The 14,992-nt window shown below is 39.2% G+C and overlaps 3 protein-coding genes across 6 annotated transcripts in view; 2 read left to right on the top strand and 1 right to left on the bottom strand.

Annotated features, from left to right (window-relative positions):
* Nucleotides 1–6: 6 nt before the first annotated feature.
* LOC103384302 (uncharacterized) lies at nt 7–5,322 on the bottom strand. Of its 3 annotated transcripts, none has more exons than XM_008317776.2 (7): nt 5,182–5,322; nt 2,499–2,591; nt 2,294–2,404; nt 1,945–2,001; nt 717–884; nt 210–350; nt 7–160 (listed from the first exon to the last, which is right to left on the bottom strand). In XM_008317776.2, the coding sequence occupies exons 2-6, from the start codon at nt 2,577–2,579 to the stop codon at nt 243–245; spliced, it is 525 nt and encodes a 174-aa protein (XP_008315998.1). In that variant the 5' UTR covers nt 2,580–2,591; nt 5,182–5,322; the 3' UTR covers nt 7–160; nt 210–242. The 3 variants fall into 3 exon arrangements, with proteins under 3 accessions (XP_008315998.1, XP_016890785.1, XP_024914538.1); XM_017035296.2 differs by having other exon boundaries at nt 7–209; nt 265–350; XM_025058770.1 differs by lacking the exon at nt 2,294–2,404.
* tmem176 (transmembrane protein 176) lies at nt 5,316–14,631 on the top strand. Of its 2 annotated transcripts, none has more exons than XM_025058768.1 (7): nt 5,316–5,517; nt 6,388–6,516; nt 8,769–8,879; nt 8,993–9,049; nt 9,494–9,664; nt 10,479–10,595; nt 14,227–14,631. In XM_025058768.1, the coding sequence occupies exons 2-7, from the start codon at nt 6,391–6,393 to the stop codon at nt 14,371–14,373; spliced, it is 729 nt and encodes a 242-aa protein (XP_024914536.1). In that variant the 5' UTR covers nt 5,316–5,517; nt 6,388–6,390; the 3' UTR covers nt 14,374–14,631. The 2 variants fall into 2 exon arrangements, with proteins under 2 accessions (XP_024914536.1, XP_008315995.1); XM_008317773.3 differs by having other exon boundaries at nt 14,259–14,627.
* Nucleotides 14,632–14,868: 237 nt separating this feature from the next.
* tmem109 (transmembrane protein 109) overlaps nt 14,869–14,992 on the top strand; it is a 4,566-nt gene continuing 4,442 nt past the window's right edge. The window contains exon 1 of the mRNA XM_008317778.3: nt 14,869–14,992. This exon is cut by the window's right edge and continues 258 nt beyond it. The gene's annotated coding sequence lies outside the window, so the exon portion shown is untranslated.

Below are 14,992 nucleotides of genomic sequence, written 5' to 3'. Positions count from 1 at the left end.
TTTGTGTACGTTTTCCGGTGTGGAGCTTCATATTTATGACTATTTAAGCCGTTTCACAAATTCTCCACTAGAGGGTGGCCTTAGCCAAACTCATCCTCAATCTTAGCGCTGATCCATCAGTTGTGTTGTTTTTTTTTATAAGCCACCTATAAGCTGTCTTTGCAGAATCACTTTTTGTAAGAGTGAGTTACTCCGTTTTGAGTGCTCTAGGCAGAATCACTTTTTGTAAGAGTGACAGTGAGTTACTCCGTTTTGAGTGCTCTAATGGCAGATGCAGACATGAGAAGAAGGAGAAACACAGCCCCACAGGCATCAAGCAGTAACAGTAAAATAATACTCCTGCTGATGGCCTGAAAGACAGAATCAAACAATAAATACACGTGATTTAATACAGTGACTTATTCACATCCATACTGTACAGAAGTTAACACTGTCTCCAACTCCTGACAGCTACAAATAAGGTCTAAAACCAAAATGTAAGTTATTGTCAATAGAACATGTTGGCTTTCACAAAAAAGAGGAAGATAGTCTTTCCATGTAATTGATTTTGAATATCCACAACCCATGTTTTTTATCTAACTAAAACCTTTATCTAACTAACAATAACTAAGATATCTTTTAGTTAGCTTAGGGATCCTCTAAAATGCTTCAATCCAAAAAAAGGGGAACATTTCTTACGCTTATTTATCGACTAAACAAAATAAATAAAAACTTACCCGAAGGAATTCTCCAGGACATTTATAAGGCCCTTCCTCGTAATCAGAAGGAACAGGCAAACATAGCTCATCTTCAAATTTTATAGTGTTGAAGCTGTAGCAGTACAAGCCCAAGGCAATCAGCGCCACCAGGAGACCCACTAAATTACCGCAGGCGCATCCCTGAATCTGTAAAACATCAACAAGCACAACAAGTAGTCACAGATTTACACACATTTCTATATATTTAACCACACGCCTTTAGGTTGACAGAAAGCAGAGGGACATTTTAGCTTAGTACAATTGAATTCTACAAGTTTCGCTTATTTAGGAAAATCTTAAACCTGTTCTTTAGATAATGGTTGCTCCTTGTCCCAATCCCTTTCTAGGTAGATTTTAAGATTTGTGTTACATTCTTACTGACTCTAGGCCAGTCAATGGCTGACAGTGATGTATGTATGTTTTTCAACTGGCACCATGTGGCTGGAATAAGGAATTCCTGGTCCTTCAGATTTAACTAGTTTAGTTCTTTATTAAGCTTTGGTGAACAGTTGTCAGATGCATTTCTCTTAATCGCTAATGTGCAAGATCCTTTCTGGATTGTCTTCCTGGACTGGAGGGAGACTTGGACATCCTATTTTACAATTATTTGCTTAGTTTTTGAGATGCTTAGTTTTAGATGTCCGATCTTAGCTTTTTGCCGATATTGTCCAAACACTTCATTTCCGATTCCGATACCAACCGATACCGATGTAGCGGTTGATATCGGTGGTTGAGGAAGTTATGTGCCGCCTGCTCACTAAGGTGATGGTCTTAAACAGTGGTTCTCAATTATTTTCTGCTGCGCACCCCTTAGGGGACCGAAGCCCCTACCCCAACCGCCCACCCCAGAATTGACATACTATTGAGCGCCTGGTAATATTTATTTATCTGTACAAACCACTGCATGAGTTGCTGGCACCAGGATTCTGCATAAAATCCACTGATAATTAAAATAGATTAATTCTTTATATGACATAATTATACTAATACCTGGCCAATAATAACAGTTCGGTCGATGGGGCATCCCTACTTGATATCAAACTAAGATACAGATAAGTCTTCTGTTAACTGGGCTGAGTTAAATAGTTTAATGGGAAACTACTTCACACCCTTCAAACTTGTTTTTCTTTTTTTTTTTGTCATCATGCAGTTTCTGTGATTATATTGTCTAAAATGTATTATACCGCGATGTAAGTGAATGACTTACCAAAGACCTGCTGGGTTTCCTTTCACTAGCCATCGTAAATGACCCTCCTGCTATAGTCTGAAAAGCAAACACAGTGATAGGCTGTTTCGCCGTTCCATTTTAACTTTGTAAAGTTCTTTTGTGACCTTTACAAACTGTCCAAATTAAGAATGCCTTATTGAGATTGTTATTGTTATTAAGAGTTCTGGATTTAAATTCAGTTAACTTAAAGGCTAACAAATATATGAGAATTGTTATCTATGGTTGTGTAAACAGTCCTTTTGGTACTTTTGTAGTAAGTTTCTTTCGATTTGCGTTTGAAACCAGTTGGTATACAGTTGGTCTTTGGCTATGTCTATGAAATACTTACCAAAGCTCCTAAGACCAGTGGTAACATAAAGAATTTCGAAAAACTTGGATCTGCATAAAAAAGAGGTACAGCCAGCACTATCTGAAACAGCCCCAACAGAATAGTCACCACCTACAAACAGAGATCTGGTGTCAGGGTCTCCTGGGTGATTTGGTTTAGACGTTTGACATTAGTTCATCTAGTCGTGCTCGTGTCAGGATCTTACCGCTGCAACTTCACCGTCGAACCAGGCAGCAAGATGATTTAACCTAGGTCCAGCTGTTGGTACTGACCCTTCAGTCTGCATTTTGCCTTCAGACTGGAAACCAAAGGAGGACACAGGAGACAGATATTAGAATTGGTAACAATTTAGATTTTTGAGTTAAAAAGGCTATGGCTAGTGTAAAACAGTTTGTAGTGCTCTCCATAAGACACTAAGCCTGCAAAAATGTTCTCTACAGTAGATTCCTTGGGTGACCCTGATTGTGGCTCTGTTGAAACTGAGGACAGACATCCGGGGGTCAGAAATGCAATGCCCTTTGCCATGTCTTACATAACTCATGACTTATGTCATGGATACCACATTATTTTCCATAACTGAGCTAAGAAGGCACGTTTATGAACAGAGCAATATTGTCATGTACAGTATATTCTCCCATAACTTTCCCCAAGGGAATAATAAAGTCCTTTCTTAATTTCTATCTATCCATCTATCCATCCATCCGTCCATTCATCCATCCATTGTGTCGGTGCACAGCAGACATAAGCGCAGTTAGAAACAAAATCAACACCTCATATTATGTAGAAATTATCAAGGGTATCGCAGGATATCAGAGTGGGAAAACAGCCAATTTAGGCAACATCCGTGCCAGATTTACACAATAGCATCACTGTCTGATTCTGCTAAGGATTGGGAAATAGTGACAGAAAATGAGGCAGTGAAAGAGACGAAAAGGGGAACAGAAAGAGCTTATCAAAACCATATGTCAAAAACCTTTTAGGGTGGACAGGAATGCTGCTAGACGAGAAGCAGATGTGGGGGGAATAGGACAAGAGGGGGAACAGAGCGATGAGGCAAGATGGAGAGGCAGAGAGGGGAGGTGATGGGGGTGGGAGGGCCGATGATGAAATAAACAACTGAAAGGCCCAGCAGAGGTGAACGGAACATTTATCAACGGGGTTGGTTTTTACTCACTCCGGTTCGCTCATACACGCTCATCTGTCAACTCCATTACTTTTAATCACTGTATCTGCGGGTTCGTCAGCACAGCTGTGTGTACTTTGGATAGGGATTCAGTTCAACATGTACTAGACAGAAATAACTGTCCAAACTAAGAATGTGTTATTCGGCTGCGTGACGAACCTGGATTTAAATTCTGTGAACTAAAACGCTAATATATGCTAGCTTTCATGGTGGTTACGAAGCATTATCTGAAGTAAATATAGGTGGTATGCATAGCTAACGCAGCTATTTACACCTTAAGGCAGGGGGTGTCAAACTCATTTTCACCGGGGGCCACATTAGCAATACAGTTCCATTTGAAGGGCCAGTTGTAAATGGAAGACTGTATAGATTAGGGGTCCCCAACCCCTGGTCCGTGGACCAGTACCAGGTCTGTACTAATGGGTGGTACTGGCTGACCAATCCTTGGAACAAAAAAGGTTAGTGACCGCTGGTATAGATGTAACTACTCCATAACAGACTAATACATGTTTCTGCAATTTATTATTATTATTATTATTTGATTGATTATAAAAACGTAATTTCTTAGGTAAAGAAACTCTGCTGCATGGACTTTACTAAATGCTTTTTAAGCTCCCGCGGGCCACACGAAATGGCTTGGCGGGCCGCATTTGGCCCCCGGGCCTTGAGTTTGACACGTATGCCTTAAGGTATATACTGTAGGTACATATATATGGAAATAGGCATTTAGCCTCACAAATATGTGGATATTTGTTAGCTATAGTTGAATAGAAAGTCATTTTGGTACATGCAGAAGACATTGGGGAAAAAATGGGAACACAGAGGATGCACTGGTTTCAATGTACAAACAGGGAAGGGACATAAACAGGTATCAACAGAGACATGGCACTCTTGACCATACGCACAGGTACAACCTTTGTCTTTGATCAGGCAGGCGAACCCATAGCTATCCTAGAGTCATGCTGTTCTAGGCCTATCACGTTGGAGGAACTCCCATGATGCACTGAGCACTCTATTTACACAAACACGTAAATCACACTCTCATTATAATAACCTTGTTTGTACCGTCTCCAAAAATGTTATTACTCTTACTAAAATTACTCTTTTTATGTAACACTACACTGTTTTGTTTGGGTTTTTTTTTTTGTGGTTTTTTTTACAACTTGTCCCCTCCCAACTCCCTGGCCCAATTGTGAATTAAGGCATTGCAATTAAAATTGAGTACACACATTGGAAATATACAGTTTATTACACTAAACGTACAGTACTTACAATATTTTATAAGTATATTTTGCAGTGTCAAATTTCACGTTCTTATACGTAAAACATGTACCAGATGGTAGTTCGACTGGAGGCAGTGTTTACCTCAAATGCAAATATTTTTACGTGTCTTCCTATTTAAAACAATTTTTTTTTAATGTTTGACTCACTTGTTCAGTGAAATGAACTTTTTTTTTTGCAAAAACAATTTACATCATTTTGCAAAGCACTGAAAGGACGAGCCTTGTATAAAAACACGTACGAACACTTCAGTTCTAGCAGGATTTTACAGCGGTAGATAGTGGGTAGTAAAGTATAAATCTGAACATGCTTGGAATTTCTGCTAACAGATGAACAGCGATAGTCTCTACATAGTAGTGGTCTTTACCGTTTTTCTTTTCTTTTGAACACAGATTGTCAAACAGCAGCGACTCGGCATGCTTACCTTGGAGGCCTGTGATATGTCGAGAACAGCAGGAGGGTGTGGGCATCACACTCGCCTCTCTGGTGTACCCCCCCAAAAAAACAAACTTTTCACGTGAAGTAAATGTCGACAACAAGAAGATGTCGCTCGGGTGAAAAACTGACTGAAACAGGACGTGAAGGAGGAGCTCTGGGAAATCTGGGGCCCCCGGACCCAGAACAATCTCTCTCTCTCTCTCTCTCTCTCTGTCTCTCTCTCAGATTGGACAGGGAGGTGCATAAAAAAATCTCCACTGCTCGACACAATCATTTCGAGGACAACAATCCACTTTTTCCTGGGGACGAGCGGTAAAAACAGGTATGGGAGTTATTAATGTTTTCCCAATTTCAAAAACATACACACACTTATAGGGACACTGTGTGGAAGTTAGCGCTGATAATGAATTCGCGATGTTCCGGGGTCATTTAAGTGAAGGCGCACGGAACTGTGCCTTGGCACGGACGTTCAAGTTTTGCGCAATATCTTCCGTCCGTGCGCAATGAAAGCAACGTATTCCCGCCGTTTTGCTTCGATGAAGACGTTAGAAAAAAAAAATAAACGTTGTCTTTACTATCAACACTATTTCCATCGTCTAAGCTGCAATTTTGAACCGTGACGCGCCCGAGCGGGACCAGGCTGGACTTGGAACATTCTAGTCCTTTTTTTTTTTATATTTAAATTGTGTTTTTCTGCTTCTCCAGGTTTGTGCCAAAATGCTCTTAAACATCTGTTATACATCTGTATCCCTTTATAATATTTACTGCAAGACCATTGGAAGCTCCTCCAACGTAGGTCGTTTATAGTCTTGAACACTCTGACAGGCAGGTGGCAAGCCATGATGTCTCAGAGGAGTGGGGGGGGCACAGTGCCATTGCAGTGGGCGGTGACGTGGATAAAATGAATGAATGAATGAAACGATACGCAGCATATTGTCAAATACTGTAAATTCTCAACAAGAGACTGGCAAAAAAAAATTAATATCTCATAATAATACTTTTTAATTCTCACTCTCGTTTTGCTTTCGACCGTGTCTGACGACAAAATATGTGTGCAAATAGCTCAAGACTCCATCTAATGAACATGTCAGCGGCTATTGTCACGGTGTAACCCTGAGATCCTCACTGACAGTAACACAACCACGAAACAAACCACAGATCTTTGAGGTCTGTTTCACTGTCTTGTCTTCAGGTGATGGCGGTAGCCGTCTCCAGAGATCTGACGGTGCAGGTGGTAGAGGATGTTAATGCTGCCAAGCTGACAGACAGACAGCAAGCTCTGCGTGCGTCCATCCAGAAAGGAGAGCCGAAATGTCTTGGGGTGAGTGTTTGGGGGGGAAAAAAAGGGGGGGGGGGGGAGGGATTGCCCTCTTTAACAGAAACACAGCGACCTGTGCTGCCCTGAAGCTGAGTAATGTGAGGAGAGCTTAACATGTACATTTTTAGGGGTACAGGAGTAGCAGATACTGGCACACAAGCCTAGAGTGCCCTCTAGCGGCTGTCAGTGTGAAAATAACAAACATGTAAAATGATATATTTTATTGTATAAGTCGCACCTGAGTATGAAAAAAAAAAAGTGTGACTTATAGTCCAGAATACACGGTACAAATTTCGACAGACTAACCAAGCAGAACGTCCAAAAATGAGAACAATCTTTAAGCGTAGCGTAGGAAATAAGCTGAACTTTATACATGCTTCACAGCTGTGGTGATCCTTTTCATGGTAGAAAATGCAAGCTCAGCACAGGACTGAGATTTTGTTTTTAAAAAAAAAGATTCTAAAAGCATGACAAAGTTTGAGAGTTTCCAAGAATGTCAAAATCTCCCAGATTTCATATCCCAGTGGTGAAAGAAAATACTTTGTCAACCTCACGTCGAAGCCTTGATCTGAACAGCGAGGAGGCGTCTAAGGATCAAAGCAGGAAGCGAGGGTACGGTGTTAATAACAGTTTTCATAAATAACCTGACACTGGGCACGGGTTTAAAAGTCAGCAATAAAATTTAAAACCTGTTGTTAAAGCAGCAGGTTAGTGGCGTTGGCTCATCAAAGTTGAGTTACAGCCAGTATTTTTTCTAGAACAGTAGTAGCTGTAGCTCAGTGGGCTGGATGCTCCTCCTTCTACAGGTCAGTGGGTGAGGGCTTTGATCCAGCTGTGTGCTGTTGTGTCTCTGCGATATCATAAATTCAACATCTTCATATAGTTCAGCCATTTCAGTTCAAGTTTGAAGTCTGGATTTATGAAGAGGGCTGGACCAGGAAGAACACCTGCTGTAAAAACTAAAAAACTAAAAAACATGTGATTTAGCCGTTAGCAGCTTCCTGATCCTTGTTCATCATTTGGAAACAGATTTCCTTATATATTTATATATTTCTTTATATATTTATATATTCATAAAATGACTAATCAGATAAACAGAGGTGAAAAGTAACAAATTACAGTTACTCAAGGTACTGTAACTGAGTAGTTGTTGTAAGTCGTTTGTCATTTTTCAATTAGTTTTGGAAATAGGTCATTTTACTTTTACTTACTTAATTTTGACTTTGAGTATATTACTTTGCTACATTTAAAAAAGAACTCCTTACTGAGTAAAAAATAAAATGCAGAGAATAACAATCTGCGTTAACTGAAAGAAACTTGCATGGGTGTGCGGGTTTTCCCACGATGTCACTGTAGCCAGATAACGTTGACTAAGAGACGGGCTCTAGCCTGTCGTTGGATGATGGCCGGTGCTGAACAAAAAGGGGATTGCTAAGCAGAGTGGAGCAGATGACTCAGAAAGGCCATATCTCAGACAGATCTTTGCTTTCAAATGCAAACAAGTCTTTATCATGCGATGCAAAATGCGCCTGTCCCGGCGGACAGAGCTGTCACTGTGCATAAGTGGCTTGAATTTGCAGTTCAAATGGATCATAGAAGTCTCAACTCACGTCACTGGATTTGTTGTTTAAAAACAAGACTGGATGTATGATTTGTCCTTTTTGCATCAAGTAATTTAATAAAAAAAAAAAAAGAATTTTTTTTATTTAAATTAAGTTTTTTTTTCTTACTTTTACTCAAGTAGATTTTTAGATGGGTATATTTGCTTTTACTTGAGATAATTTAGGCAAAGCAGAAATAATAAATAATAATTTATTATTATCTATAATAATAAATAATAATATAATATAATATAATAATATGTAATAAATATAATATATAATGTATATTTATATATTATATAGTATATATTATATACTATATAATATTTAAATTAATGGTATTAAGGCCCAAGCCAATTATTATTTATTATATTATCTTAAAATTTTATTTATTACATATATTATATATTATATAATATATACGTAATAAATACAATTATTATTTATTATATTATCTTAAAATTGTATTTATTACATATATATTATATAACATATAATATATATGTAATAAATAAAATAATTAATAATAATGTTTGTTGTTTCTTTTAAAAAAGCTTTTTTTGCGTGTGTGTAACGTTGCGCTTCATCACTGAGGCCAATTAGATGACCATGAATGATGTTTTGAAACAGCGTCTGTGTGTGTTTTTTGAACAGGTGAGTCAGGTGATGATGGGCATCATGGTCATGTCTTACTCCATTCCACTGCATGTGACTGAGTTTACCGAAGTGGTGACACTGGGAGTCCCCTGGTGGAGCGGCCTGATGGTGAAGATCCACTTAATATCTGCTCCCACCAAAACATGGGGGGGGGAAAACATTATTTGTTATTATTATTTCTTATGTTATTATTATTCATATGAATGTGTTTGTGTTGTCAGTTTGTCACAGCAGGTGTGCTCACCATCATCCTGGACAAATACTGCTCCGTTAAGATTGTGAGTCCAATAAAAAAAAAAAAAAAACACAAGAGATTTACTGCTCACCTAAATTCACCCTCCTCTTGTATTGTTTCTTTTTTTGTGTTTGTTTTCTCACGTTTTTCCAAGAAAAAAAACATCAACCTGAAAGTAACAACTTCTTTAAAAATGACTAAAGATTTTCTGTAATGTCACACAGTGTTTGAAATATGACATTTTTCATTTTAATTATAATATTTTCTATTTTCTTTCTTAGTTATTTAAAAGCAAAACTCTATTTTTCCTGTGTTTTATGCTTTATGTCGTTTGTTACGTTTACATTTTGCATCTTGCTCGTCATGAAAATAATAATCTGTTGAGGCTGCTCTGTTCATTTTTTAATCCTATGTTTTTGGGTTTTTTTTTTTTAAACAAAATTCTGCTCCGACTTTATTGAAACATTTTATGCTTGTGTTTGTCCAGCTGCAGCTCTGTTTGACTGTGAGTCTTCTGTCCATTGTCACATCGCTGATGGCCGTGTCCATCTACGCTGTGGACGTGACCAGGAACCCTGTGATTCCCTGTGTCATAACACACAGGTACAACGGAGACACTCATGACACGTCATCTTGTGAGGACCAACACTTCACCATGGTGGGTGTCACTGTCGAGCACCGTCTAACACGGGGGGTGTCAAACATACGGCCCGCAGTCCAAACACGGTCCGTTAGCGGGGTCGATCCGATATGCTTGATTAATTCTTAAAAAATGCAACAAACACTTCATATTCATGATGCTTTGTAAAAATTCTATTTCATGAAATATGAAGATTGTCTTATCTTATTCTCATTTATTGGTAATTATGATGTGATTGTACTGGTTCGGCCCACATGACATCTTATTAGGACTCTATGGTTTCCATAGTCTTGAGGTTAGCATGCCTTCCTCGGAAGCTGACAACAGGTAGTCCTGGGTTTGACTCAAAGTTCAAATTATTATTATTATTATCTAACACACGTGTCAAACTCAGGCCCGGGGGCCAAATGTGGCCCGCTGTGTAATTATATTTGGCCGACCATTTTTTTTTTTACACATACATTTTGTTTTGTTTTTTGTTGGCCTGTGAAAAATAGATTTACATTAAAAAGGAACTACTAGGAAAAGGCTACAGATAAAGGGACATCCCTTACCAATAAGAAATAAATACCAATATAATATTAAGCTTTGTTTGTTCTAGAGTCGATGTTTACGCAAACTGTTGTCTTTTTTTTTTTTTGAATTTGAAACCTCGTTACAGACATGCTCCCATTTAAATGCTGATAAATAAAAGCTTGTGTCAGAAAGTAATTAAGGCTTGGGCCATAATACCATTCAAATCACTGCACCATTGCAGTTTTAAGAGTAGTAACACAGTAGTCTTCATTGGTGTCAGAATCTGCTCAAGGTGTTTTTGTGTCTCCTTCAACAGAAGCTGAGCAATGGAATAAAGTCGACCCTCCTCCTCTTCTCTCTGGTGCAGTCGGTCATCTCTGCCATCGTCTGCTTCCTCCTCTACAGAAACAGACAAAACTTCCAAATGTACTCCGTAAGTTTTTAACATGAGGTTCTTCTTTTTTCTAGACCACAGGTCCCCAACTACTAGACCAGGGACGAGCACCAGGCTGTGTATCGTTCGGTAGCAAAATAAAACCAAAAAAACATTTATTTGGATTGTTTTCCAATCCGGTGGTATTTTATTCTGAAAAGCAATCACGTCCACCCGCTCCTGTTTTCAACGCTAGGTCTAATGATGAGGCAGCAGAAAAACTGACCTACCTGACTTTTGAACTGTGTCCCCTGACCGTTGTCTCCGCGGTCAAGACCACTGGTACTTCAGGACAGTGTTTACTGGCGATATTTGATTGGATTTGATTTTGCGGAGTTGCCTTTGTCGGCCCTCAATGCAGACTTTCAAGAAAATGTGGGACATAACGCAAAAAAAATCAACAAAGTTTCCTGACACTCTCTGAGGATCTGTCTTACAGATTCAGAGATTTGTTGTTTCTGGAAATTGAACTTTTTTCAATTGGTTCATAAAACACGTGAAACACAAGACCACCAACAAACATGATTAAGAGCCGTCAAATCAGGGTTTAATCATTCAAATTTAAAAAAAGTGCAATTATGTTAATTAAGTGTGCAAATGAATTGCATTTATTGTGCATGGTTTCAAAGAGCGGCTGTAGTCTAGCGTGATGGTCACTGTTGAAATTCAATACTTTTGCTGACTTCCTTTGCCTTGTTTTTGCATGCTCTTGCCTCCACTGGTGCAGGGATATGAAGAGCAGAACAAAATCTGGGGCTTGCAGCCATTGATTTGCTGTGTGCTTAATGGACTGAGCAGCCATGTATCATGTAGCATGTGACCTTTGGTGCTCGTAAACCAGGTCCTGATCTTTGAACGTCAATCAGTGTGTGTGGAAAAAGCCGGCCATGTATGTTGCAGTTTCTACATTATTACTTAAGAAAATCATCATCGTCATTTTCAGAGTCGAAGAAGCTCCACAAAAATAAAAGGTGAAATAGATACTTGGTCCCAATATACACTATTAACACACATACAAATACTCAGCTAACCATTAACATTGACGTACAGAAGCCAATAACATACACGGTGCCAATGACAGTCAGTTTAAAATATACATACACAGTCACTCGCGTATGTCAAACTCAAAAGTGCGCAGGCCAAACCTGGGCCGATAAGGGCTTAACGTGCATGTCGTTGATTTAGGTATAAAAGACTTATAGAGCAGGCGTGGGCTCGCGGGCCACAATTGGTCCTAAAATTGAACAGGGGGGGCCGGGTCAGGAGCAGAGAGATGGAGCATTCATGTGAACCAAGAGTAAAAAAAAAAAAAGTAAGAGTCATGCATAAAGGCTAAAATGCTTTTCTATGCCATCTATTGGGGAAATGTGGGTATTGCAGGGAAAAGGCAGAAGTATAATGATAATATAGATAAATTATATAATTTAAAAAATATGGCGGGCCAGATTAAAAAGCTAAATGGAGTATATAGACTGTGTTTTCATTTTGAGCCCGTTGAGTGATTCAGTTTGACACCCCTGCATTAACTACGAGTTAATTGAAAGGTGTCTTGTGACGTGACTTTTGAATGGTGGATGTGTCAGTGTAGTCTTTTATTTTATCGAGGTGATAAATACTCCAGGGTGGAGGCAGCTTCATAGAACACTCCTCCTCCCTCGCATTCCTCGGGTTTGATGCTAAAGACTCACACTTACGGCTCTATGGCTCCCCCGCATTCACTATCAGGCCTGGGTTGTTCATGTGAAACATCTGGCAGCCATGTTGTCACTACCAGTTTGTCCTGGGCTACTTCTCAAAAGGTGGGGCATTTCACTACGTCCCCATGGGGGGACGTGCTGATGTGCCGGGAGTGACGAGGAGGGGTTGGGCGTGAGAGGCTTCCGGTGGAATATAGAACGCGGAGCGACACAGAAGTGTGCCGCTGCTGTAATGCTTGAAAAAAAAAAAAACATTCTCAAAAGTATTTTCAATTCGTGGGTGGGCGCGCCTGAAACTTTTCCTCGCCCTGGGGGAGGCATGACCGAAAAGAATTGAGAACCGCTGTCTCTGTGGAGCCTTTGAGCTGCTGATAACATTCATGTTTTGCGTACATGACGCCACACTTTCCAATGTGTGTGTGTGTGTGCACTGAATGTTTTTTTGTTTTTTTTTGCACCCCTCAAACGTCGTGCATTTCTTTCCAAATTCCACCAGCCTGAGCTGTTTGTGCTTGTATATGAAACATCTGCAGTTAAGCACAAACAGCTGAGGCTCCTCCACAACCCCGAGGAGATGAAGAGGGAGAACACATCAGAGCTGGGAACACAAACAGAAACAAAACTCCCTCTGTTCTGACATGCTATATCAACAGTGATAATAGACTCCAGATCAACAGGCACAGTCGGCCTCAGGAAACTCTGGGAGGAAAAAAAACATTCAGCCTACTCTACTATGTCTACATCTACTATGTTATATATAAAAAAAAATCTAAACATATCGAATTGACCAGGTTTATAACTGACAGTGTAGCTTAAGCTAATACGTAATATTTAGTCTAAAGCTAAAATTTGACCTGCAGGAAAAGCAAGGAAAAAGAACTACTTGTTAAATATAAATCTGAACAATATTCATAAAAGGACATGACAGTTGTTAAACTTTTTTGACTCTGAGGTGATTTTGTTATTTTTTTTGTTTTTTTTTTTTTGTTTATTTTTTTTTATTTTTTTTTTTTTTTTTTCATCAACATTAATGAGCAAGTTTTTTTTTTTACCAGATAATAAAATTCACATGGCACAGGAACACATTACAACTAGGGATGTCCAATAATATCGGTATATTATCGGCCCGATGTTAGCATATTTTGTAGTATCTATAAGATATTGTTAAAATTGTTTAACGCCCCAGCGATAGACCAGTCAGATGCCTCGGTGCTCTGAAGAACTTTTATTGAAACACGTTCGCAGTAACTCGTTCTAAACCCCGTTATTGCTCTCAACCCAGCTTCTCCAAAAACGCCCTTTCCTCATCTCACACTCTCCTTACTTCCTCGTACACACACACGCACTCTTACCACGCCTCTTCACTCCCCCTCCCATACCCGTAACTGTTAACTCCTTCATAATGTAGCGGGGCGGTAGAATGAGACACAGGCCGTTTTGATGTGATCAGAAAGCGGTTTATTATCTGACGTAACGCCTTTGTGGGATTTTTCGGATCGTGAGTTTACAGTGACATTGATACTATATTGATACTGTCGCTGTAGCAAGCAAACGTATAATATGTTTTACATATATTTTAAAGAAAAATATAGCAATATAGCATTTATATTCTGGCGGGCCAGCTCTAATACACATTTGATATGATCTTGCGGACAAAATATTAATTACACCACGGTCCAGATTTGGCCCACGCCCCTGAGTTTGACACCTGTGCTAAATAGTGTAATGATTTCACTGATTCAGCCCTGTAAGGACTGTGATGTGTTGAGGAAGCACCGACAATTGCAGCTCATTATTACCCTGTGTCCAGTGGTGATTGATGGAACTGCTTCATGGATGGTTTAAATGCAGGGAGAAAATTCTTTTTACAGAGAGTATTGACATCGCTCTCTCTCTCTCTCTGTGTCTCTCACTCTCTCACTAAATACTTACAGTCTCTCCCTTTCTCCTCCTCTCTTTTCGATAGTCTCTCACTGCGGCCACCTCTGACACACTCATTGGACCAAACCTGCACTGATCACTCACTGGAGCCACAGAGCCGATCGGTCAGGACGTGTGCCTGGAGTTGTCGTCATCCTTGACCTTTGTTTTGGCAGTGATGAGCTGATGTTCATGTATGTGTATGTGCGTTTGTGTGAATGAGTACATGTGCCGGGTATGTGCGGGGGTGGGAGAGAACACGATATAAAGTATTTTGTGCACTGATTTTTTTTTTTTTTTTTAAGTTTACACGCTTTTACATTTTTTTTGTGTGTTAATCCTTGTACCATTTAACAAAAAATAAAAATCATATATCCAGATATGGTATATAAAATTTACACATACAGTAAGGTGTCAGTGTGTTGTATTTTTTTGTATTACTATATATTTTTTCTGAAATTTCCTTGACAACAAAACACAAAAACAATGCTAAAATTAAGAAACATTAAACCTGCTAGAATTCTGCATCAGACCAGAGTTTGCTTTTACGAAATTGTAATGGGATATTTTTAATGAATACATGTATTATTATTTATTTTGAATACAAAGTTAAACACAAAGTAAGCCAGAATTATTCCAAATAATTCGTGTTTGTTAAAATCATTGCTGTGGAGCTGCTTTTTGATACTTTGTCCAGCAGAGGGCAGTCTCCTCCACCCCCCTCCTCCATATGCACAGCTAACTTTTTTCCACATCCTGTAGGAGGAACTTCTCTCTCCT

This window comes from Cynoglossus semilaevis, chromosome 9 (assembly GCF_000523025.1).
Source record: "Cynoglossus semilaevis isolate Cse_v1.0 chromosome 9, Cse_v1.0, whole genome shotgun sequence".
NCBI lineage: Eukaryota > Metazoa > Chordata > Actinopteri > Pleuronectiformes > Cynoglossidae > Cynoglossus > Cynoglossus semilaevis.
The sequence above is the reverse complement of the archived record's forward strand: the minus strand, read 5'-3'. Positions and strand labels throughout refer to the sequence as shown.